Source organism: Camelus bactrianus, chromosome 11 (genome assembly GCF_048773025.1).
Source record: "Camelus bactrianus isolate YW-2024 breed Bactrian camel chromosome 11, ASM4877302v1, whole genome shotgun sequence".
In the NCBI taxonomy this organism is placed as follows: domain Eukaryota; kingdom Metazoa; phylum Chordata; class Mammalia; order Artiodactyla; family Camelidae; genus Camelus; species Camelus bactrianus.
The window spans coordinates 42,901,155-42,927,652 of NC_133549.1; the positions used below are offsets into that span (position 1 = coordinate 42,901,155).

General features: G+C 37.6%; 1 protein-coding gene across 5 annotated transcripts in view; it reads left to right on the plus strand.

Moving 5' to 3' along the window:
• HPSE2 (heparanase 2 (inactive)) overlaps window positions 1–26,498 on the plus strand; it is a 568,967-nt gene that overhangs the window by 369,584 nt on the left and 172,885 nt on the right. For all 5 annotated transcript variants that reach the window (XM_074373795.1, XM_010971071.3, XM_045507507.2 and 2 more), the window contains exon 6: window positions 1,993–2,040. In XM_074373795.1, the coding sequence (XP_074229896.1) occupies window positions 1,993–2,040 (48 nt within the window). The remainder of the gene's footprint in view (window positions 1–1,992; window positions 2,041–26,498) is intronic.

The following is a 26,498-nucleotide window of genomic DNA, read 5'->3' on the forward strand; positions in this document are numbered from 1 at the left end:
TTTTCATTCTCCCTGGACTTTTCTATTTTCCACCTCTCCATTCAAGCAGGTAGCTGGTTGCATATTTATTGACTTAGGGGTAGCTCATGGCAGGATGGAGAGGAGAATGCACAAGCCTTTCTGGCTGTTGAATTTTAAAGGGGGAATCCTGGGCAGGGCTAGAAATAGTGAGGAGAGTGGAGCTACCCCCCTAGATTCAAGAGATTTTCCTGGGCTGGAGAAAGGAGAGGAGAAAAGATAGAGAAATCCGTGGACTCCAAAATTAGAGGGAGTGCTGCTGGGAGACGTGGCATGACCCCATTAAAAATGGGCTTTTGGGGCTGTCTAGAAATACTGCTTCCCTAGCCAATAAGGAAGTTAGTAATCTGTATAATGGGATCAATAATATTCACCTCACCAAGCAAAGCAATTTTGAGAATTATATAAAATAAATGCATAAGAATGGCTGGTACTACTAAGTAGGTACTCAGTAAATGTTACATTCCCTCCAATCCCCATTTATGTTTTGGTTCTGCCCAGCAAACCAATTCCATTCTGTGATCACCTCCATGCTCCATTTCCCATGTTCTTGCTCCTGCACTGCTGAGCAGTACTGGAGAAAAAAAAAAAAAAGACAAAACTATACATACAAGAACCAAGCTGCCTCCCCATCCTCATCTCCTTTTCTCCTCTCCTTCACCTCATTCTGTTCCTCTCCCTTTTCCTCGTCCTCCCCCCCATCCCCAGTGTCTTCCTCCTCTCCTTCCTCTTTGTCTTCCTTCATGAGCATCGTTCTGCTGCTAAGTGGTAGTCCTGGTATCCTCCCTCTGTCTCTCACCCAGTCCTGCAAGGACTCAGTCCTCTTTTACCATCAGGGCAAGACAGAGCCTCTGTCTGGGCAGCACAAGCACGCCCTTTGCCCACATATCCGCCTGGCAAGACTAGGCTGGGGTAGGGCAGGGATAGGGTCTTCCTGACAAAATACCACCCCCCTTTCCAGTGGAAGAGTTCTTTGTTTATGAAGTACTGATTGAAGATTGTTTCTGTCTGAGGAAAAGTTCCCTTCCAGGGTCTCAGGAAAGAGAATTGAAAGTACTACCAGAAAGAACTGAGATATTCCTTTTGATTTCTTGTGTCTGAGTGATAACTCTCTCAAGTAGTAACAATAGCCATGACAGCACATGGCCTCAGAATATATGGATGGCTAGGAGAAGGAGGCAGGTAAGTAACTGTGTTATTCACAGGCTTGCAATTTATGATGCCCTGTGGCATCTGTATGGCCTCAGATGCTGCCTTCTGGCCCTGAGTTTCTGGTGGAGCCCTCAGGGCCACAAGAGGGTGGAGAATTGCTAGCAAGGCTTTGCTGAGTGCTTTGCAGGGAAACATGTCTAATTTCCCTTTTGAGCTGAGCATGCTTGTCGGATGACATGGAGTTCTCTAGTCAGCTGCTCCAGAAATGGTTAGATTTCTCTATGTGGTGCTCAGGTTTCTACGCTCAGATAGATATGGCAGCCCATCATTGGGGCACATTAGATAGTGTTTTATATGTGTATAAATAAACTGGCTTTTCATATGCTTTCTGTAGAAGGAGACCTGAGATTTTTCAAAGGCATCTGTTGTGCTGTCATCCTTGGGAAATGTTATCATTTGTTCCCTAGTGGATCTCAGAGTCCTTAGAGAATAGGAAATGGAACAGATAAGTTTTGATTACAGGGAAAGCAATGTGGGCACCATCAGGCATGGGATTGGAAAGACAGACATAGGTATAATGCCATCTTGAGGTCTTGATTTCCAAGTGGCAAATGATGTGTGGAGAACTGAAAGTGTGATTACACTTCACCTTCTGTACCTTTTAACTTCCAGTAGCTATGGACAGGCCATCATTGTGGACCCTCTCAGAAAGGATTGATGCCCAGGGATTGGCCTGATCTATGGTTCAGCTTATTTTATTTTAACCCTGGGGATATGGTTTAATTAGAGTTGCAATATCTTTGTATTTTCTATTTCTTACAGATTCATGAAGGTGGCAGGAAGCACAGTGGATGCAGTTACCTGGCAACAGTAGGTATTCACCATTTTTGCTCTTACTTATTATCAGTTGCTATGAAATGAAAGATAGGTAGTCCTGTTTACAGCTGACATTTAATAAGCTATCCTTCATCCTCTAAGAAAAAAGTTAAAACTAACTCCAAAGCTGTCCTTATGATACATGCTACCTCATAATAATAAAATTTTCTTTTACTTTTTCAGAAACAAATAAACAAACAAACCAACCTAGTGGCACATTTTGGAAAGCTCAGCTATTATGTATACTTTTTAACTAATCTGTCATCAATGAACAGGTAAGGGGAACTTGAGCATGCCTCCACTTCCCCCTGAGCTTTTCTTTGGGAATAACATTCCTTAAAAGAGTAAATAGCTGTAATTACTATCATTCAGGAATAGAAACACTTCATTATATTTATGGCAGTGGTCTTAATTAGTGCCAAGAGAGTCACTAATACAAAGCAAGTAAAAAAAACTGCACACAAACACACACATACACACACACACACACACACACACACATATAGAGATAAAGAGAGAAAGAGAGAGAGAAGTTTCAAGAGAGGATAAAAACCCTAATAATTGCCAGGAAAAAAAGTCTTACAATGGCAAAGACTTGCCACTCTAATGGTAGCTTGACTTATGAAATAATCATCAAGTATATAAATTTGAATTTTCTTTGTCTCCTTGTGGCATTTGTGCTGAAATGCCCAGCATCTCACAGTATTTCACCAACCTTATCTTGCCCATCCTTTTTGTTAGAAATCTATTCCACAGCATCTTCCAAATCAGCTCTCATCTAATGTGATATTAACAGCTCAGACATGCGCTTCCACTTTGGGCCCTCAGAGCCACCTACTGTGACCAGCTTTCTCAATTATTCTCACCCTGCCTGCCTACCACGTTTACTGCTCTTGTCTATCTTTCATTTTTTAGTGATTCTCAGACTCCCTTGGGATTCATGACAGTTATGAAAGAAAGAGAAATGGATGAAATCTTTATTAAGTTTTCCTAATGAATTTTTGGTTGTTGGCAATCAATAACTTTAACCTAGTGGAAAATATTTTATTCTGCATTTATACTTTTAGTTTCTGTAAACAAGTTCCAAATATTTCCAAAAATTCTTATCCTCCTTCAGTTTGTTTCTGTGAGTCATGGATTACGTGGGCCTAAGGATCTCGTCATTCCCTTGCTTAAAACCCCTCAATGCCTTCCCTTTGCACATAGATCAAAAGCCAAACTGTCTGCTCTGGCTTATAAGGCCCTTTGTGTTTGGCCTCTGCTACCTTGTGATTGCATCTAGTGACACCCTGCCCTTACTCTATCATAGCACACTGGTGAGGTCCTTCAGTCTGTAGACAGTTCACAGGCATATCTGCCTCAGGAACTTTGTACCTGCCATTTCCTCTGCCTGAAATGCTGTTGTCTTCATTTTTTGTATACTTGACTCCTTCTCATCTCTTAAGACTCAGCTTATATGTTACCTCCTTCAAGAGGCCTTCCCTAATTATCTTATCTAAAATAGATTCCCTTTTTAATTTCTTTCTTAGCTCATTTTTCCATAGTATTTTTATCATAACTTACAATTACTGTTTTTTTCACACTTGTTTTTGTAATTTGTGTGTGTTTTCTCTTTTGCCAGAACAGCACTTATTTAGTTCAACAAGTGCATATTTAGGCAACTGGGCATTTACTATGGGGGAAAATAACAACAACAACAATAATAATAACAGTGTAGCAAGAACCTTTATGTGACTTACCTTATCTGATCCTCAGAATAATCAAATTAGGTCAGGACTGTTTTTATCTCTATTTTTCTGCAACTTAGAGAAAGCTGTATAAAAGCCAAAGATTACACATTAAGTGGCAGACTTTGGACTTGAACTTGGATCTGTCTCATTCCAAGGGCTTCTCTTAACTGTTACTGCTTTGGTAACAAGGCAGTGATCCTTTACTGAAAATATTACATTCTAGTGAGGAAATTCAAATCCTCTTCAGTGCCCTCACCAAAGGCTATCTGGATGATGTAGCATAAAGACTAAAGAGTGAAGAATTTGTAGTGGTTATAGGGAGAAATAATGAGATCAGTGTACAAAAATTAATGGGTAAGAATGTAAGGCTTGCTCAATTATCATGGCTGACAGGGAGGGATCAGAGAAAGTTCTTCTCCTCTATTCAAGCACTCGCCATAGTACAAATGCTATGAAATGAGTACAGTATTTTTTTTTTTATGAAAGAGAAATACAGGGTTTTTTTGTAAATAGTTTGTTTAATAGCTATTTTAAAAATATTGACCATCTCTCAAGATAAATATCATGTGTTTGTAACTATTCTAAAAATACCCCCAAAACAGGCAGGGGGCTGTGTTTCCTTTGGCTCCAGGATCAGCATTCATTTGGGGACAACAAGTAGCACCTGGAATTTACCATTTATTCCTTAAAGCCATAGTTTTCAGTCAAGACTTGGAATAATCATGGAACAATTCCAAGAAATCCTGGCCAGGAGGACTCAGTGAAAATTAAAGCCAAATGCCATGTTTCTCTAACCCTGTGAAATGCTGAGGTGAAAATTTCTTAATAATATAAAGGATATTAAGAGTCATTGTCAGGAAGAAAAAGGAGCATAGAATTTGTCAACATATGTCTATCTGTAGGTAGCCAAAAGAATTGATTCAATACTGGGATGTTGAGCTTGAAGCTTGAACAACCAGAATTCCAAGTCTGAAGTCATAAATAAATAAATCTACATAGTTAGACTATTTTGATTTGGACTTTCATGCTCTTGGATTTTCAGGACCGAGATACATGACTTGATGATTGGTACTGCTCACCAACCCGTACAGAAAACCTGGAAAGAGTCAGTGATATGAAGGTCCAATTGCAGGAATGATGGAGTAGCTTGTGTCAGATATCAGTGATAAATCTGGACAATAAATAAATACACACACACACACACACACGACAGTGATCAAAAGGCAGCAAAAGTTGGAGGAACTTCTTCAGTCTGAAAGAAGTGACTAACACTGGTGATATTTGTGGTTACATAAGAATCCATGCAGTATGAGATGGCTTTAAACTCAAAAGAAATACATGGTCATACTGGTTTGAGGTATCGGAAAAAGGAGTCAGAAGGTGGAAAGCTCAGAAAGAAGGAGTTATGGGGCAAAACCTCAAATATGCATATAAACTTCCTTTCAAGTCTTTGTGTGATTCCTAAAATGTGCATATTTAAGGGAGACTCTAAGAAGTCTGGTAGGAAACAACAGCTGGAAGCCTGAAAAGTTTGAACAGAGATTTCAGCTGCTCTCTGCCACATAAGGGACAGAGACTGGAATTTGAATCTCACAAATTTAGAGGGGCTTGATAAACATCTTGTGCTTTCCAGTAAAAACTTAGAGTTATGCCTCAGGAGTAAAGTCTACATCCCAGGACTGAAGATTTGCCTTAAGTCTAATGTGTAACCAAAACAGACTCACCCTAACAAAGTCTAAACTGCAGCTGTCACAAGAACAAGGTCAACCACTCATAATTCACAACTCCCAGCTAGATTCAAAACCAACACTATTCTGTCTCTACAACATAGCATCCACACTTTCCAGTATAGAATTTAAAAATTACTAGACATACAAATAAATAGGAAAGTGTGGCCCTTGGCCAAGAGAATGAGCAATAACTAGAAACCCTGAAATGACTCAGATAATAAAATTAGCTGACCAGGATTTTAAAGAAGCTATTGCAAATCTTCAAACAATTAAGGGGAAATGTCCATATTCAGTGAATACATAGGGAAATATCAGCAGTGACATGGAAACAATCTACATTTTAAAAGAACCAAATGAAATTCTAATTCCTTAGAATTAGAACCAAATAAAGTGAAAAAAAAAAGAATAACTAAATTGAAAGTCTCACTGGATAGGCTTAGTAATAAACTGGAAACTACAGAAGAAAGGATTAGTGAACTTGTATACAGATCATTTGAAATTGTACAGTTAAAGAACAGAAAAAAAATATTGGGAAGAAAATTATCAGTTTCAGCAACCTCATTGCCGATATCAAGTAATATCTGTACAGTTAGAATCCAGTGGACAAGAGAGAGAAAAGGGAACAAAAGGCTTTTTTGAAGAAACTGAAGCTGAAATTCTCCCAAATTTGGTGAAAAAGTCACTTACAGAACCAAGAAGTCAGGCAAGCCCTAAGAAGGATAAATACAAGGAAAATCATACCTGGACATAATAATGAAATTGTTGAGAATAAAAAGCATGGAGAAAATCTTCAAAAGTATTCAGATAAAAATGATATTTCACATAGAGAACAAATATACAAATGATGGCTAACTTGACATCAGAAACAATGGAGGACAGAAGACAATGAAACAGCATCTTTAAAGTACTAAAAAAAAAAGGTCAATTCAAAATTTTCTATATAGAAAAATATTCTTTTAAAATGAAAGTTTGAAAAAAAAGATTTTTTTGATGAGTGAAAGCCAGCAAACCTATGCCACAAGAAATACTAAAGGAAGTTCTTCAGATAGAAATAACATCAGAAAGAAAATTGGATTTCAAAAAATAATGAAGTGCTTTGGAAACTGTAAATTTATAGATGAATATTTTTTCTCTTAATTTCTTTTAAAAACCTGACTCTAATGCAAAAAACATAACACTGTATTTTGGGTTTATAACATATATAGATGCAAAAATATATGGCAATAGTACCACAAAGGATGATGAAGGGAGAGGCTGTAAATAGAATTAAACTGTTGTTGTTGTTTTTTATGTGAAATAATACAATTTTTACTCTAAGAAGACTGTGAAAAGTAAGGGTACAAATTGTATTACTAGAATTAAGATTGGAGGTAGAACTCAGAGTGCTTACCTAGAGTAGGGAAGTTATCATGGATTATCCAGAAGGACCAAACCTACCATTAGAGTGGAAGACTCAGTCAGAAAAGAGGAGGCATATGAAGATTTAACCACAGAAGAGGAAGTCAGAGTGGTATGGTAATGAGTAGGACTTGACCCACTATTATTGGATTTGAAGATGTAAGAAGGAGGCCATAAACCAAGGAATGTGGGCAGCTTTAGAAGCTGGAAAAGTCAAGGGAATGGGTCCTTCCATAGCACTTCCAGAAGGAAGACAGCCCTCCCAATACTTTGATTTTAACCCAATGAGACCCATGTTAATTGCTAAGCTACAGAACTATGAGATAATAAGCTTGGATTGTTTTAAGCCACTGTTTGTGATAATTTGTTTATAGAAGCAATAGAAAACTACTACAATACCCAATAAAGAGATTCCAAATATACAAAGAAAAAACTAACAGAACCAAAGGGGGAAATATAGACAAATCTACTGTCTAGTTGGAGATTTAAAAGCATCTCTTTCAGTAATTAAGAGTAATTAAAAGAGAATGTGAAAGAAAGAACATAAATTGCCAGCATCAGGAATGAAAGAGGGATTCTTGAAATTAACACAATATTGTAAATTGACTATACCTGAATAAAAAAATTAAAATTAAAAAAAGAAAGATGGATTCTCATTATAGATCACGCAGACACTAGAAGTATCGTAAGGGAATATTATGAACAACTTTCTATCAACAAATTTGACATTGAAATAGACAAAGTCCTTGAAAAACACAACTTACCAAAAAATGACACGTTAAAAATTCTTAATATCCTTTTGGTATATCTGGTTCATTTTGGAAAATCTGGCAATTTCTTATATAACTAAATATATACCTATTCTATGACAAAGCAATTCCATTGCTAGGTATTTACCCAAAGGAAATGAAAGTATGCCACAAGAAAAACTTTATGAGAATGTTCATGGCAGTTTTATTAATAATCGTCAAAAACTAGAAACAGCCCAGGTGTCCATCAACAAGAGAATAGTTTAAACAAACTGTTGTATATTCATGTAAACGAATGACACTCAGCACAATCAAAAAACAACCTAATTATACACTCCACAGCATGGATGAATCTCAAAATCATTATGCTAAGTGAAAAAAACCCTTATATAAAACAGCACATTTGTGTTATTCTAATTATATGACATTCTGGAATAGGTTTTTAAAATTAGATAATTGACTGCCTCTGTGCGTGTAGAAAGTAAAGATATGGATTGAGAGGGAAAGACGCAAGAGGGAATTTTTTGGGGTAATTGTAATGTTCTGCATTTTGATGGGCATTTCGCTTACACAGGGGTATGTATTCATTTGTCAAAATTCATCAAATGATACACATGCTTTGTGCATATCATTATATATAAAATTTACTTAAGAAAAAGAACAGCAAACAGATATAGAACCCTAGTTAATGGTATGACTGATGAAGTGTTTAGGATGAAGTGTACCAAAATCTGCAACTTACTTTGAAACGCCTCAAAACATAAAATGGATCAATGGATGGTTAGGGCAATAGATAGATTGATAAATGTGTGATAGAGCAAATATAGTAAAATGTTAATTGTAGAACCTAGGTGGTGGATTTATGGTTTTCACTATACAATTCTTTCCATTTGTCTCTGAAATTTTTCATAATAAAATATTAATAAAGAGGAAGATGCTTTTGTTAAGTGAATAAAATAAAATATGTAATTCATACCTCAATAATATAAAAATGCATGTAAATGCAAAGAAAAGGCACTAATACATTAATAGTGTAATATTTAGTTATAGGGAGTATAGGGATGCTTTTGTGCTCATTTTTACTTTTCTGTAGTTTCCAATTTTTCTGTAATAAGCATTTTTGTTTGTAATAGAAACCATCAGTACCCAACTCCACCTTTCCCACCCCTAACTCCCCCTCTCCAGAAGCAATAATCACAATTTTAGTTGTTTCTTTTATTTGTTTCTAAATAACAGTCTGTTGCTATTTTAAATTTTTTTTCCGATTCAAATACTATCAATTTATTTCCTACTACGGAAGATGAGAATTTACCTTTCATATCTCCGTAACTCTTCACACACTGAAACATACTTATCTTTCCCCATTCTCCAATATTTTATATCTTAACTATTGGCCAGATTAGAATTCAGTACTCCACATTTTTATTACTATGTAAATATGATTCAGAGAAGAAAATGTGTACAATGTTTATATTTTCTTTCTTTCACAACTTTTTGTTTTCCTGCAGTTAATACCTATCTCTTTTTCATTTGTCTAGTTTCCTATTTATCTTTCCCTAATTCATCCCCAAATGCTGTACCAGAAGAGTAAATCTCTCTCTCTGTGCAAACACCCCAGGTAGCCATCAGTTTCATCCTGTCCTTGGAGATGCTCTCCTGGAGCAGTCTCTCCTCGGGTCCCATCTGGATTGGTTGATCTCCGTGCTTCCTGCACAGCTGTTGTCCTGGGATTTCTCTTCACCATCATCCTAGGGATTCTTTTTGACTCTCTTATTTGTTGGATCCATGCCTTTTTTTGAGGTTTACTCCCTCATTTTGGTGGAACATTTTTTCCCAAGAACTTCCTGAGAAAAGATAAATGAGAGGTAAACATGTTGAGACCTTGTATTAGAGTTTGATTTATATTTTGGATGAATACATATTTCCCTCAGATTTTGATGCTTTGGCTCCATTTTTTTCTAACTTTCCTTGTAACTGTTGAGAAATGTAATGCTTTTTAAATTTCTGGTCCTTTTATTTGCCCTGTTTTTTCTCTCTTGGTACTTTTAAGATCTTCTTTTTGTCCTCAGTGATCCTTTACATGACTCGTTATTCTGTGTACTAAATATGTGGTGGATTCTCTCAATCTGAAGTTCATGCCCTGCGTTTAAGGAAATTTTTCCGAACTTTTTCTTTGATGATTTTCTTCTTTTTATTTTCGTGTGTGCTCTCTCTTTCTCTCTCTCTCTAAGTCAGACATTAGAACTCTTCAAATAGTAGTCTAATTTTTCCATATTTTTCTCCCTTTTTTCTTCTGTTTTCTGATGAATCTCGTTAATCATATAAATTTTCTGTTGAAATTTTCTTTTCTGTTATCATATTTCTAATTTTCAAAAACTCCTTTTATTCCTCAAAACTTCCTTTTCATGGCTTCTTATAGCTTCTTTTCATGTTTCTGGATGTAATATCTTCTTTTTTCTCTTTGAAGGTATCAATTATAGTTGTATTTATTTATTTTATTTCTTCTTTTTTTTCTTCCCTCCCTCTTTTTTTCTTCCTCCCTTCCTTCCTTCTTCCATCCCTTCCTCACTCTTTCTCCAAAGGTTTTCTTATGGTTTCTCCATTAAACTTTTCCCTCTCTGTTCTTCCCTCCTTCCCCCATTTCTTTATTTTGTTTTATAACCTTCACATTAAAGATTTTCCTCAAATGTCAATTGATTCTTAGGTCTCTATTCCTATTTAAGAGAGAGGCATGAAAAGCTGATTGGATGCTTTTTGTTCATGGACATTTCTTCTCAACTAGTGGGGAGTGTTTGTAGGATAATATGCCTAGGTTATTACATTAGAGGGCTCTAGCTATCCATATCTATTGGTCTTTTCTCTTGCACAATTTAGTTTTTCCAGAGAAGAATTCTCTCTTCTGCCAGCTTGGAAGTGTAAATCTACTAGCATCCTTACATCTAAGAAAGGAACTGGATATCTCATTGTTTAGTATGTAGCCTTTCACTTAATCTTTTTGTTTTCACTGTAGTTGCCTCCACAACTATGTTTGGTGGACTTGACTCAAGCTCAACCTCGAGTATTCTGCTGTCTTGGAAGTGGGGCAGTTTCTCATCTATGTAGGGTAATAGATCATATTTATAGATATTACTATATTAGAATTAAAACAGAAATTTTAAAAATATTTATTTTAAAATAATGAATTCATTGTGTTTTACCACAAATAATGTATTTTTATAAAATAACTATGTTTTCCAAAAAAACAAGAAAGTTAGCAAGAAGAGTGGCATTATTTTGTGTTCTTGGAAATCTCTTTAATACCTAGCTTAACTGAAGATATGTGGATTCTATATCTTCTTCCATGTTTTGTGGCAATTATTGTTTTAGTTTAAGAATATAAAGAAAATTTGCCCTCACAGAGATATGCAGCTAAAAAAGGGGAGGAGGATTTGAATAACCTTATTCAGATTATCGTGGCTATTCTTCTCAGATACTACAGCAAAATTCAGTAAGTGATAGTTTCTTAAAGGTTAGTTGCAGTGTGGAATATGAGCCTTATCAATGAACTTTTCATACTCTGATGAATTAAATTCTATTGGTCTTGCATTTTGAATGTTTCTTTTACCCATGCATCATTTTAACATCATGCATTGATCATTTGGAAAATATTGTTTTATTGAGTTGTGAGTTATTCAGATCTTCCAAATGTTGACACATTTTATTATGAAACATCAAAAAAGCTCATTTATTATCACCCCTGACCTAATCAGAAAGTCTTAAGTTTTGGAAAGTTGACAAGCTCATGATGGGAGATACAAATATCCTAAAATTTTAATTTTCATTTAACAGTTCAAAATTTATAATCAGCAACAAGTTCTATCAGTTGTTTGCCTTGAAGTGACAGGCTTTTTTGGTTCACTTTTGAGAAAAATATCTTCCAAGTACCCAAGTCTGAATAACCATAATTTGTCTGTCAGTCACTCTTTCAAGTAAAAATGTTGTTCCATGAAAAAAATAACCAATTCAATTTGCAACTCTAACAATCATATAAGTGTTTATCCTCAAGACTACCATCATCATACTTTGCTGTGGAGGGGAAATCTTTTTTATGTATATTTCTCATTTAGTCATATAGAATGTTTTTAAAACGTATACTTAGGAGTTAAAATTCAGTAAGATTTATAATTTTATTACTTTATCAAGAAAAGTATTGAGTGAAACTGACATTTAGTTTTATTTCAAGTATATGACAATGACCTCTAGAACAGTTTTACGTTCCTGCCTTGATTTGTTCTAAGCTGCCAGCTCTTTTGCCCACTTTTGTACCATTGGTCCAAATGTCAAATAGTTTTTCCAATACAAACCATGAGAGTCAAATAAATTATTTAACACTTTATATATTTCATCACCATTTGTATTTAGTGCCAAACATTTCTGTTTAGTGCCAATACACCAAGGGTATTTTAATGCCATTCACATAAGATCATTATCAGTGATTAGTTGGTGTTGATGTTGGATAGATAAAAGAAACAAGCTATGTCAGTTGATTTATCCAGACAGTAATATCCTGAGATATCAACTTTCTCTTTGTATTTGCAGCTAAACCTCTTTAATTTAACAAGTTACCGTATTGTTGGGAAGTGGCACTAGGGTGATTTCTTTGACTAATAACTTTTACTGACTTTTCATCCAGCAGGCATTCAGCAATGTCAGCTGTACAACCCTCTATCTATCTACCTACCGGCTACCTTGTGTACCTTTCTACCCAATGCAGGCTAAGGTGCTTTTCTAAATTTAAAATTATTTTGAAGACTTCTAAATCTAGGAAAGTCTTCAAAATACTTTTAAAATAGTATTGCAAAATAAGACAACAAAATGTTCTTACTTTTACACAGGTGTAAGAAAAAAATTAGAATGTCAAAATAACTTATTGGATATGGTTACGCAGATCATTGCAGGTATAATAGAAAATAACTTGTAGCACAGAGTAGAAGTATTGAGAACAAACTGAGTTAACCTTTGAAAACATCCATATTTATACCCCAAACTCATACCTTAGAACAGTCTAGAAAACAAGCATATACAAGCATATATTCCATTAGTTGTCAGAGCAATGACATTGTTACATGTTATGTAGACTCTGGAAAAGCCAACTGTATATTTGTGAGAAAATGAGAGTGAAAATAGCAAGTAATTATCTCAATGTTATTAATAAAATAGCTTTGCTCTCATGGACTCCTGAAACAGTCTTGGGGACTCCCAGGAGTCCCTGGACCACACTCTAATAACCACTGATATAGAGTGAGGGTAGGGTTCTACTAGGGGGCCTAGATGCTTCTCAATTCTCTTGTTTCAACCCTCCTACCTCCCCCACTCTCAAAGGTACCCGGTGCTTCCATTTCCTGAGGCTTTCTGGGGTTCCACAGCAAGAAGCAGCCAGCTTTTAGGTTTCCCTAAAAGGATTCACAGGTATAGAATTCAGCCTCCTCTGGTCAGCTAGGTCAGTTATCACTTTACCTGCTGTTTCCCCGTATTAACATTTTTATCGTGTTTTTCTGTCCTATTCTCTTAGACTTCTGGGTTAATGCCTTTTTTCTTCTTTTGCTTCTTTCTTTGTTTTTCTTTCTTTCTTTGTTTCTTTATTTCTCTCTTTCTTTCTTTCTTTTTTCCCATTACCATTGTTTTAGTGGGGTTTTGAGAGGGAGCTTAGTAAATGCTTGTTTTTAAACCACCATGTTTAACCTGTAATCCTGCTGTCTGCTTTTTTGTTCCTCTAGGATTACTTTTAATAAGGCAGAATTTAAAAATGAATTTTAAAAATATGAAATCAATTTTAATATTTATCAAGTTAGGCAAACCCAGAAGTTCCCAATGCCTGGGCCTCACAAGAGATGAACAGAATAAAAAATCTCTGGCTGTGCCCCAGACATTAGTATTTTGAAGAAGTTCATTAGGTGATTCTGCCATTTAGTGAGGGTTAGGAACTACTGCCCTGGAGCCTTCTGACTGAGCATCAGTAGCCTCTGGGCACTTAAATTCTGGAGAGCACACTCAGCATATGGCTTTTAGACCAGCAGCAGGAGCAGCAGCATCACCCTGAAGCTTGCTGGAAATGCAAATTCTCAAGCCCCATCCCAGACCCACCAACCAGGACCCAACAATCTGTGTTCTAATATGCTCTCCAGGCAATCTGATGTGCTCTAAAGTTTGAGAACCACAGCCACAAAAGATAACTTCCTGATTTCTAAGAATACATTCATCCTGAATTTTTTGGCATAAAACTTTCTTCAGTAGCTTCTCTTCTGACATACGGATAGGAGAAAAGATGTAAGAAAAATTGTCCTGGGAATTAGCCTTTAGAAAATTCCTGCCCCTTATAGTCAGAGTCAGAACTTCAAGTCATCTAATTTTCAATAAGTTTTTCTCTTATATAAAAGTCAGCATTTTTTCTCTCTTTGGTCTTAGTCTGCACTTATGTACATTATTCCTCACATCTGCTGTTGCAGGAAAATGATATATGATGGGTATACTACAGCTGTAGCTTAGTACATAGATCAATTTTATAATTTAAATTTTTAGCTATATTTAAAAGCATAAAAATGAACATTTTAAAAAAGTCATTGCAAGAGCAACTATGGATATGCCCACAGTATAAGTAAATGTGAGCAAAAATGACTCTGAGAATGACATCTATTGAAAATTCATGAACATTCCCAGGGTAATAGGACATTAGAATAACTTGTTAAGCTAAGATTCTGCTTCAAAGAAAAAGCTGAAAGAATTCATCACGTAGATACTCAATTTCAGAGAAAAGGGTGGTAACAAAATGTGGACCCTATTTAGAAAAAAAATTGAAAAAAGACTTAAAAATGTGATTCACAAGAGTACTGAAACATTTAAAACACTGTTTTGGAAGTGAAGAACCGATAGAGGTACACATTATGGTTTGGTAGAAAGAACCAGGGCTTTGAAGTCAAACAGGCCTGGACAGAATCTCTCTGACCCTTAGTAGGTTTGTGGCCTTGAGGAGAAATTAAATCCTTCAGAGCTCAGTTTTCCCATCAATGAAGTAAGGTTAATGTCTACTTCACAAAACTATTCTGAAGACTAAATGAAGTAATGCATGAAAAGCACTTGCATGGTGTACACAACATACTGAGTCCTCACAAAATATGAGTTACCATCTTCCTTCCCTGTCTGTCTTTCTGTGATCCCTCTCAATCTCTCTGTTTATGAAAGTGTCTCACTATAGAAAATACAGATTTTAGCACATATTCTATTACTGAGCATTTTTATAGCACTCCATAGATGCTTCATGTCTTTTGCTTATGGTATTTTCAGCCAAAGGAGGAAACTGGGTGTTTCTATGGGGTAACCCTGTTATGTTTTATTTGTTAATTCATTCAAGAGATATTTATTGAGCACCGACTAAATTAGGCACTGTGCTAGATGTTAAAGATACATGAGGGGGAAAAAAGAGACAAGATTCTTCCCCCGGGTTGTTTAGTGGACTTCTAGTTAACCAAAGGGTTTATCCTTCTAGTGATCACTTCTGTAAGCCATGCCTATTCTTTTTCTGAGAGAGAAGGTGGAAAGAGAGAGTTGCTCATGGTGGAGGAAGTAAGGATGACAATTGAAGAAAATCTTTGTGGGCCCCACAGAGAGCTATGCCTAGACAAATATCTGCTGCAGAGGATTTAAAAAGAAATGGATAAGGAGGGAAGGAAGCCATAAATGACATATGGAGCTTGGCTGCAAAAGAATTAGAGAAAAAGGAAGAGAGAAAAAGAACTTTCTAAAAGAGTATTGAAGAATCAAAGAGTTCTTTGTTCTGAGAAAGTAAAGATTATACACACACACCTCTAAGGGTGTATTTTATTTTAATTGAGCATCTTCTGTAGTCAAGCTCTGTGCTAAGTTCTTTACAGAAGTGATCCAGAGCATAGGTTTTGCTGTCTAACAGACTTGAGTTCAGGTCCTTAGCACCTACTGTCTGCGTGACCTTGGACAAGTTGCTCAGCACCTCATTGAGCCCCAATTTTGTAAATGAGGCATAATAATACCTGTGACCCAGGTGGTGGTCTCCTTATCATTGGCCCAAGGGCTTCTTATAGCTTTCTTCTCAGTCTAATTCTGAAAGCTGCATAGTCTCCATTAGTGGCTCCCTTTACCTCAGTCACTCCTAGGGAAGCTATCTCAAGTGTCTACTGTTGATTTGGGCAATAGAGAGTGGGCTCCCTTTCCATTTCAGAGTGTACACATATACACACAATTCCAAAGAAGGCTAGCATTATCTCCAGGTTCCCACGTGTGTCTCCTCTGCCTAAGGAGGGAAAGTTTGAGAAGTGCTGGTCCACAGCCTTGCACGTGGCTAATAACATCTGCCATTCATTATCGCTACCCAAGCACATTTTATGCATTACATCAAGGGCATCTGCTAACTGTATAGATATTAAATGGGCTGCTTTTGGAGACTTACTAGGCTTGAAATTCTAAGATCACCATTCTATCTTTGTGCCAGGTCCCAATTGTCCTTGTCTCAGTCATCCTAGAGCTTACCCTGGAGAGGTGCCAGCTGGTTATATCTATCCATTCTATAACTGCATGGGAATTCAAAAGGTCTGGATGCCAGCTTAGTCTTAGAAGTTACCAATTTTCACTTTCTTTATTCTTTTGTTAAACAAGTTTTGCACTAGTATGGAGTAAGACTGTCTGGTTTTGCATTCTGGCTCTAATGCTTACTTATATTGTACAAGTCATTTAACTGCACTGTCTCAGTTTTTGCATCTGTAAAATAACCATTCATTCAAAACAATATTTACAGAGTGTTTACTCTGCACTAAGCACTCTTCCGAGTCTGCGATAGATTTGTAATCAAAACAGACAAAAATCCCTGCCCTTATAGAGCTTACATTCTGGAGAGAAAGTGGGGGTTGTTGGGAAAGAGATTAGTAGTTAGAAAGACAATAAACAATGAATATAACAAGCAAATTATATGGTGTGTTAGAAGGTCAAAAGTTGGAATAAGGAAAGTACTGCAAGGAGGAGGGCAGACTGCAGGGTTAAACAGAATAATCTTTGAGAAGGTGAGATTTGAGCAAAGATGTGAATGAGTTGAGGGAGTTAGCTAAGCTGATACCCTGAAGAAGTGTGTTCCAGGCAGAGGGAGCAGCTAAATCAAAGGCTCCAAGGTGGGAGTGGGTCTTAGATGTCATATTAGTTCCTACACGTAGGATTGTTTTGAAGATAAATGGAAAGATGCATGTAAAGCCTTTATTTAGTACTTAAAATCATGAGTGTTTAGTAAGTTTTGTTTATGATTATTATTTATCATTTTTATGAAGGTCGCATTTCTAAACATTCACTATGTTGTAGAATCTTTCAAAATGATCCACATAGCATATGAATAGAATGGTGCCTTTTTGAAATTGCTGTTTTCCTCTGTACATATTCTTGACTTTTATATATACTACTTTGAGATGAAAAAATATATTTATTATCCCTGAATAATTTACTTCCACGGCAAGAGTCATGAAAAGGTGTAAGCTGTATCATATTAAAAATATTTTGAAGCTAAATGGGAGCTGTGATCACTGTTCGCATGTATTCAGTTGCTTTATCAATCTCTCAGTGGTTGTTATTTGAAAGGTTGCTATGGTCAAAAGCACAAGCATCTTCTAGTGAGGACTTTCCAATAGTCCCAGCCAATTTAACCATTTTTCCTTTCCATGTTTCTTTTCATTTTAGAAGAAAAGAATGGAGATTTTATGTTATTAGAATTCCATTTTGGCTGTCTCAAACTGAAAATCCTCAGAGGAATTGGAACTCTGTATACATAGTGTTTTATGTAATATATTGTGTGGGATGAGGGTGATGAAAATAAAAGGGGAGAGCACTAACTGAAAGCCTTCCATCTGCCAGATATGTTGTAGCTGCTTTATAGAAAATTAAATCCTTGAAAGACCTGACTACCTTGCTACTCAAGCTGTGGTGCAGACCAGCAGCAACAGCATCACCTGGGAGTTGTTAGAAATGCAGACTTTTGTGGGAGAGAAGCAAGATGGTGGAGTAGAAGGACGCTTGTAGCTCACCCTCTCCCACAAATACACCAAAACTCACATCTATGGACCCACTTAGCCAACCAGAGCAGCTGCCGAACTCTGACAGAACATTGCCCTCTTCGAAAGACAAAGACGCCAAAAATCTGGTAGGAAAAAAGGAAAAAAGAAAGAAGAAAAAGCAAAACAGTGCGGGATGGTCCTTCGGGGAGGGAGCAGCAAAGGAGGACTGGTGCTCGTTCACTGGGTCTCCCCCCTTCAACGGAGAGGCCAGTGGGATGGATGGGGGACTCGGAGGCTCAGATCTGCCCCCAGCAGCCCTTGATCGACAGAACTAAGTTAAACGGGCATAAAGAGTTCCCACGACACCCAGCCCAAGATGCGAGATGGCAGATGGGGCCAAGACAGGCCACCTGAGCTGGGCAGAGGACTGGGGCAGCTGCACTGAGGCAGCCCCGAGGGACTGCAGGGGGCTGTGCGCAGTGGCTGGGAGGGGATATGGAGCAGAACAACCTCGGTCCCCCATAAATTGCGGAAAAAAGCAAAGCAACACGGCTGGTGTGCCCTGAGGGGAGGGGCGCCGTAGCCTTTGTGTCCTCAGACCATGGTGCCATTACTGGTGCTTCTCAAGAGAAGAGAGGCAGGGTGCAGCCACAGCCGCCATCTCCTCCTGTGCACAGCGTCCGGACGGGGGCAGGGCGGAGACCTGAATCCGCACCTGGGGGCTCTGCAACTTCCTAGGCAGGACTGAGACTTGTTTACAGCCTGAGGGAGATAGGATCTTTCTGCCCTGGCGCCTCAGAGAACTCGCACCGCCAAGAGAAACAAGGAGGTGAGATTCGGCATGGAGCAGGGGCGGGACCGTTCTGCGGTCTTCCCCGAGCCGACCTACAGAGCACCGACCCGAGGCAGAGCGGGCAGCTGCACAGAGCAGCGGAGCAACTGGCACTGGGAGAGGGCAGGTGACTGCACACCTTCCTGGCAGGAACGCAGCATCTGATTGCAGTGCTGGAGGGGGCGCGATCCACCCACCTACTCGCCTGAGCGAAGCATCTGACTGTGGCAGAGGGAAGGGGAGTGACCCGCCCACCCACCAGCCACAGTGCCAGAGAGATATGAGCAAGATGAAGAAGCAGAGGAACCACTCCCAATTAAAATAGCAAGAGAAATCCCCTGAAAGTACGATCAAGGAAATAGACATTGAAGGCCTACTAGATCAAGATTTCAAAAAAGGACTGATCAAAGTACTGAAGGAACTAAAAGAAATAGTGTTTAGAGATATAAAATATGTCAAAAGTGAAGTAGAGGCTATAAAGAAGAACCAAGTAGAATTAGTAAACTCATTTGCTGAGATGAGAGCTGACCTAAAGGCTGTACAAAGCAGGCTAGATAATGCAGAGGAACGAATAAGTGACCTAGAAGATAGAACAACAGAAAGCACCCAATCAGAACAGCTGAGAGAAAAACAAATAAAAAACAATGAAAACAATATAAGGGACTTATAGGATAATATAAGGTGTACCAATCTACACATAATAGGGGTTCCAGAAGAGGAAGAAAGATCAAAGGGGATTGAAAAGGTATTGGAAGAAATCATGACTGAAAACTTCCCAAACCTAAAGAAGGAATCAGATATCAAAGTACAGGAGGCTCAGAGGGTCCCAAACAGGAAGAACCCAAACAGACTCACACCAAGACATATCATAATCAAGATGGCCAGAGTCAAGGATAAAGAAATGATCCTAAAGGCAGCAAGAGAAAAACAAAGAGTGAGTTACAAGGGAACCCCCATAAGGCTCTCAGCTGACTTCTCTACACAAACACTACAGACCAGAAGGGAGTGGCAAGATATATTCAAAGACCTGAATGAAAAAAAGATGCAGCCTAGGATACTTTATCCAGCAAGGCTATCCTTTAAAATAGAAGGAGAGATAAAGACCTTCACAAACAAGCAAAAGCTAAAAGAGTTTAGCAACACTTAACCAATGCTAAAAGAAATATCGACAGGTCTACTCTAAGTAGAAAAGAAGCAGGATGCTACAAAAATGAGAAACTCATAACTGGAAAGGTGATAACTACCATGAATCACAAATAGAATAAACACAAAATTGTAAATGAAGACATCTAAATCATTAAGAATGGGAGAGGGAAGCAAGGAAAGCCACTGTGGAAAACAGTATGGAGATTCCTCAAAAGACTAGGAATAGACTTACCGTATGACCCAGGAATCCCACTCCTGGGCATATATCCAGAAGGATCCCTACTTCAAAATGACACCTGCACCCCAATGTTCATAGCAGCACTATTTACAATAGCCAAGACATGGAAACAGCCTAAATGTCCAGCAACAGATGACTGGATAAAGAAGATGTGCTGTATTTATACAATGGAATACTATTCAGCCACAAAATCCGACAACATAATGCCATTTGCAGCAACATGGATGTTCCTGGAGAATGTCATTCTAAGTGAAGTAAGCCAGAAAGAGAAAGAAATATACCTTATGAGATCACTCATATGTGGAATCTAAAAAACAAACAAACAAACAAAAAACCATAAATACAAAACAGAAACAGCCTCATAGACATAGACATAGAATATGAACTTGTGGTTGCCAATAGGGCAGGGGGTGGGAAGGGACAGACTGGGATTTTAAAATGTAGAATAGATAAACAAGATTATACTGTATAGCACAGGGAAATACATATAAGATCTTGTGGTAGCTCACAGCGAAAAAAAATGTGACAATGAATATATGTATGTTTATGTATAACTGAAAAATTGTGCTCTACATTGGAATTTGACACAACATTGTAGAATGACTATTACTCAATTAAAAAATGTAAAAAAAAAAAAAAAAAAAGAAATGCAGACTTATGGGCCTCACCCCACACCAGTTGCTGAGTCAGAATCTGTGTTCTAATAAGGTCCCCAGGTGTTTCACATGCATATTAAAGTCAGAGAAGACTGCCTTGACAAGACAGATATCTTAACACTGTTTTCCTCAGATGAATAAAGTAAGCATCAGAGAAAGCAGGTCACTTGTCTAAATACTCACAGCAAGTAAATGGTGATCCAGGATTTAACTGAGGTCTGTTCAGAGTCCAGACTCTTTCCACTACACTTTTTCCCACATGAGTTCTTTTTAATGGGTATATTTCATAATCTATTTTATAGAGAAAGAAAATAAATAGATCAGCTTCTATTTGAACCTACTTTGCAAGCATTTGCCCAGGCAGTTTGAATATAAATAACTGGTCCAAAGAAGCAGGCCTAGAAGATGATAATTTGAGTTTGTGTGTGGCTGTGGTGGATGAATCACATGCTCCCTTCTGAGGTAACCTGCCTTTCTGTTGAATTAGGGAATCCAAGTGTAATTGTTGGCAGGATTCTCCCCAAATCCTACTGTGATGAGCAGAAGACAAGAGCAAATGGAGAAAGGCAGACCATGGCCTGAGGAGATGAACAATCTGGCGTACAAGTCAGAGAATGTCTTTTTTTTATGAGTAAGGAGGTATTTATATGGTTTGCCTTGAGTGAATCGCCTCTGATGTTGGGAAAACAGACTGGGAACAGCTGGACCACACTTTGGATCAGTTGCCACAACAACTTGATACATTTGTCTCTGGTGTCATTTGATCCCTTTGAGAACTGTATTACCTCAGTGTGGATGTTTGACTTTCAGACTTACTTTGTGCAGCGAGCACGCCTGTTTGATTGTGTTCCTCAGATTACATAGAGTGTTAATTATATTCATTTGGGAGTTTGGATTCTAGGATTACAGAACATGGCAACCTCACAGGTGACTGGATCCCAAGATCTCATAGAACCATTGTTATATTTACCATCATCAGAACTCTGATTTCCAGGGGTAAACCTACCTGATAGCATCTGGGAAAATCATACAAATATTCAGTCATCTCCAAACTTCAGTTTTGGGTAATATAAATAATTCTACTTTTCTCCTCTCAAGTGATCTTGTGAGCAACACTTTGCAAACTTGATCTCAGTACAAAAGTTATTGTTATTACTGTTACTTTAGTATTTACTTACTCTTTGAAAAATTAAGCAAGAGACACCCTTTGAAGGTCTGCAAAGTAAAATTGAATGCATTTGTATGATTTCAAGAGCAGCTTAAATCTTTCCTCTTAAGAAGTTTAGAAATAACTAGTCTCTCGATGGCAAATTGAGAGTGAGCATAGCTACTGCTACACAAGAAAGGGCTGAGTGCTCTTTTGCGTGGATCATTTACCCTGACAGACGTTTGTTCTCCTTGAGAAAAGTGGCTGCTTTCTCCTTTCTGATAAAAAATGGTCAAGCACTCTTATCCCAGCTCCCAAACTTATGGCAGCTGAAACAGGAGGTTCTGATAAACTTATACTACCAGGCCTGTGCTCACCATCACCACTGTCACCAAATTCTCTGAAAGTTATAGTTAGGCACCTTTCTAAGGAACAAAAATCTCACAGAGTTTAAGAAAGCAAAGAGCAAAAAAAAAAAAAAAAAATTTATGTTGTCAGAAGCTAGGGAGGATGGTTTTGAGCATGTGCAGGATTTAATTTCATTATTGTCTAGAGTTACATGGCTGTTTCTGGGATCAGGGAGTTTCCTAAACAGAATATATTGTTGTTAGATGGCAGCATAACTGTGGTTTTCTGCTGGTATTTTAGTGTGGAGGTGGATGGCTGTTTCCTGTCATTTCCCCCAAACCCCCACCTTTTTTTTCCTCTCTTCCTGCTTTATTTCATATAAATAAAAGGAAACAAAGTTGAGAGTAACAAAAGAACCACCACCAACAAACAGTTCTGGTAAAGTTCTAAACTTGGCCTATAAGTGTCAAGGAATTCAGATTTTCTATCATTTGAAAAAATTCATTTACATTGTGTGTAATTAGTATGATTTTTTTCAGTACTTGTCCAACTTTTACATAAGATGCTTTAATGTGAATCACATGAAAAATGTGGCCAAGCGTTATGAGAACTGTAACATTTGCATTTCCTGTTCTGTGTGGGTAATTTTGTAGATTTGAGGTTAGCCTAACAGACTGAGAGGAGGGCAAGGAGGAAGGTGACCAGCCGGGTTTGGAAAATGTCATTCCTTACTGGGTATTTGGCAAGTGCTGCATAAAGAGATGGTGATTTCCCTGTGGCATGGGGGATTTTTTTAGTTCATGAAAAGCTGAGTTTTGCCATAAGGAGAGCTTCAAGCCTCTGTTCCAGACAGGGCAAAATCAGTAGTGTCACCACCAGCAGCAATCTTTCAGTGCTTGAGAAAACCAGCCTCTTGAGTGGGCAGACTATGGGCTGGCAGGGCTCAAAATCCCAGAAAAGACCTCCAGGTGTTAAGAGATTTCCCAGATCCTTATCCACTTTTACAATAGAAGCCAAATCTCCAATGCTATTTCTTTGGATTTAAGGTACTTTTTAAGGTAACCAATCATTTTACAATTCTGAAGAAAACTGTTGATTTTCTTAGAAAAATGCATGTATATATGCAAAAATACACACATGCATGCACGATTTTACATGTGATTTCAAGATTTCTATGGATCCTCTGAAGCCCATCCATGGACCTCATAAAGAATTCAAAGACCCTGTGTTAAGAACTAGGTATTAGACAGCCCTCACACCACACTAACTCCCATGCCCCCAAAACCTCTTTTAAAATGCCTTTGAAGTAGCACAATCTTAATGTAAATTAATTTATTCTTGTGTAACAAGAGACAGAAACGGGTTGTGGATACCAGAAGAAAGAAATCTTTCTCAATCTCCCCTCCAGTACTTCACTTGATGTATGATTAGTGTTCATTAAATCACTGTACAGAGAAATGGAGATGATACGCAGAAAAGACACACATGAATGTCTGAAGACATTTTATTTCATCTTGTTTTTTTTTTTCCCCAGGATTGATAATTACCAGAGTTTGGGTGTGAGAGAAAAAAAGGCAGTGAAATGTTTGTATAATACCATGATCCATACAGTTTCTATATTCACGGAATGTTGCTGAGTGGCTTATTTTCCTGCCTGGAACTTCTGGGAACATCTGTAAGGAGAAGCATTTTTACTGCAATTGTACTAAGAATTTTAATTAACAAAAAGTAATGCACAACCTATGTATCAGACATTTAGTGGACAATCTGCAAAAAGCTCCTGATTATTCTGGCACAGCATCATTTTGCAGAATCTATAATTAACAATTGCTTTCTGCTCTCTTGCTTCTGTGTTCAGCTTCAGCTTTCCAAGAGCTACACTGTGTGTGAATTTAGCAGATAGACAGGAAAATCTTCTTGACTCTGCCCCAGTCTCACTGTTTCCTCTCCTCACCATTCAGCGCTCTCTACCTCCATTTACTCGGACTATGATCACTTACTGCTGCCTGGGAACCCTCAAGTCACATGACAGCTGGTGCTTGCCTCCGTGCTCCATGCCCAAGACACACACATAATTGAAGCTATAATTCTACTGTCTCCAGGAGGAAGGGAACGGATATATTTTTGTAGGTAGTTTTGTAGGTAATTTTTGTAGGCAATTTTGTCATTTTATTTCACTTCCTTACTTTTCAACTTCTTTGGAGCTTCTTAAGCCTTTTCAACTCACTCAGTTTTTTCAATGCCTACTCACTTTTATTACTAAACAGTGTCTTTTAAATTTATGTATTGTTTTGTAGTATGGAAGGAACACCATTCTACTTGGAATCCAGAGACCTTAAGCTTCCATCTATAATCTGCTATTGACAAGTTGTAGGGCCTTAGGCAAGTCAGTTTTACTTTCTGAGCCTTGATTTCTTCATCTGTAAAATAAAGGTAATATCATTTATCTCATAGAGTAATTTAATGAGAAAAGAGAGATAATATATGTTAAAGTATCAGGTTGAACCACTTGAAATCGCCAGTATTCAACTATTTTTGTCCCACAAGAAAAACAATTTCATGTTGTTCAACTAGTATCAAACATAGACCATTATAAATGGGAAACAGTCAGTAAATGTTGAATCTGAATCTGTCTCAACTGGGGAAAGTGGAACAATGATTGCAAGGTTGCTTTTCAGGTAACTTCCATGATCATGCCATAAAACACGTGTGAAGATTCCTGAAGAACACCCTTAACAGTGCTGTGGGGAGGCCATGCAGCTCTATTGTATAACACAACTTTCCCCTGGGGATAAAATTCAAAAAGTTTCAGGGCCACAGTGTTAGATTAACAGGAGAGTTTTCAGGTCCTCTGGAAATAGAATAATCTAAAATACAGTACTTTTTAACTTTTCAACAGTCTTGCCAAAGTTATATTGTTATTTAATTAATAAAAATTATGTTATAGCACATGTACTAAGAGTATTGTTCCTGAAACTATGGTTTTGGTCAAAATAATATTATTATTCTATTTTGTAGATGATGAAAAAGAGGTTGAGAAAGGCTAAATAATCTATCTTTATTATAATATAATAATTAAATAATTAATATATTTAGTTAATAGCAGAACCTTTACTAGAACCTAGATTTCTAGAATCGCATGTCTTGCTTCATTTTTTTACTCAACTGGCACATATTTATTAAGTACCTACTATGTGCTCCTTCTGTTGAGTCCCATGGTATGGTTTATTGGTTGGAACTGCCAATCCTACTCCCTACCTGCCTCTGAATTCACCCTTGGCAGGTCTATCTCTCTTACATTGTTTCTAATCTATAAAATTAGGTATTTCAGTGGAATCATCTCAAGGTTCAGTTTTATTTCTACATACAGTTCTGTTCTTAATAGAAACAAGACAAATAATTCTCAAATACTTCTGTACTAATGATGCTGATGCTGCTTTTTTTATTTTCTGCCCAAAGAGGTGAATTAAGTATGTATAAGTAGATTGAAGACAAGATCCAGTGTCTAATCCATATTGTGGTACTTTGTAATCAGATACTACACTTACATTAGTGGGGGAGGGTATAGCTCAAGTACTAGAGCACATGCCTAGCCAACACAAGGTCCTGGGTTCAATCCCCAGTACCTCCTCTAAAAAAATAAATAAGCCTAATTACCTCCCCCCTCAAAACAAACAAACAAACAAACAGATATTACACTTACATTGGATATAAGCCTATAAGGAGATAAAGTGGAAGAAGATAAAGGAGAAGAGAAACAGGAAGAAGAAAAAAAGATAGGAAAGTGACCATTTATGATGCTTTCCCTTTTAGAAGATGCTTTTCTTTTTTTCAACATTCCCTAGGAGAACTGTTAAAGGGAGAAGAAAACTGGAAATCCTGAAAACAGACTTATCCCTTCAAAGTAGCCAGTTCTCTCAGGGGTGTGCCTGCCTTTAGTATTCACATTAGGAGATGTTGGATTTGGGGAGAAATTGCCACCTCAAATTAGTTGGAAATGCACCTGTCTCAGGTGGTTCAGAATTAAAGTTTTACATATCCTAGAAGGATTTTTAAAAAATGGAATCAATGTGTTACTTTCTGTCTTCAAGTGATAAGTTAATTAACTAAAATATGAAAAATCAAGGGGCAGAAAAACAGCCAGTGCCAACCCTTCTGATGTCAGTAGGCCATCAACTAGCATTTCAGGGCCAGGTGGCACCGTGACTAGCTCCTCTGTGCCATGTGTCTCAAGACCTGAGAACTTCCGCAGTGGACTGACATGTTCTTAGAATACTCATTGCCAAGGACCCCATGCTTGTACTTTTAAGAGCCTTTACCACCTGAATGCTAACATGGTTTATTCCTTACAGGGCTGGCTTCATGGCTGTGTGACAAGTACAGTCACATAGGGCTCCAGGCTCATAAGGACATTGCACTTGGTTTAATGCTCTTTGTC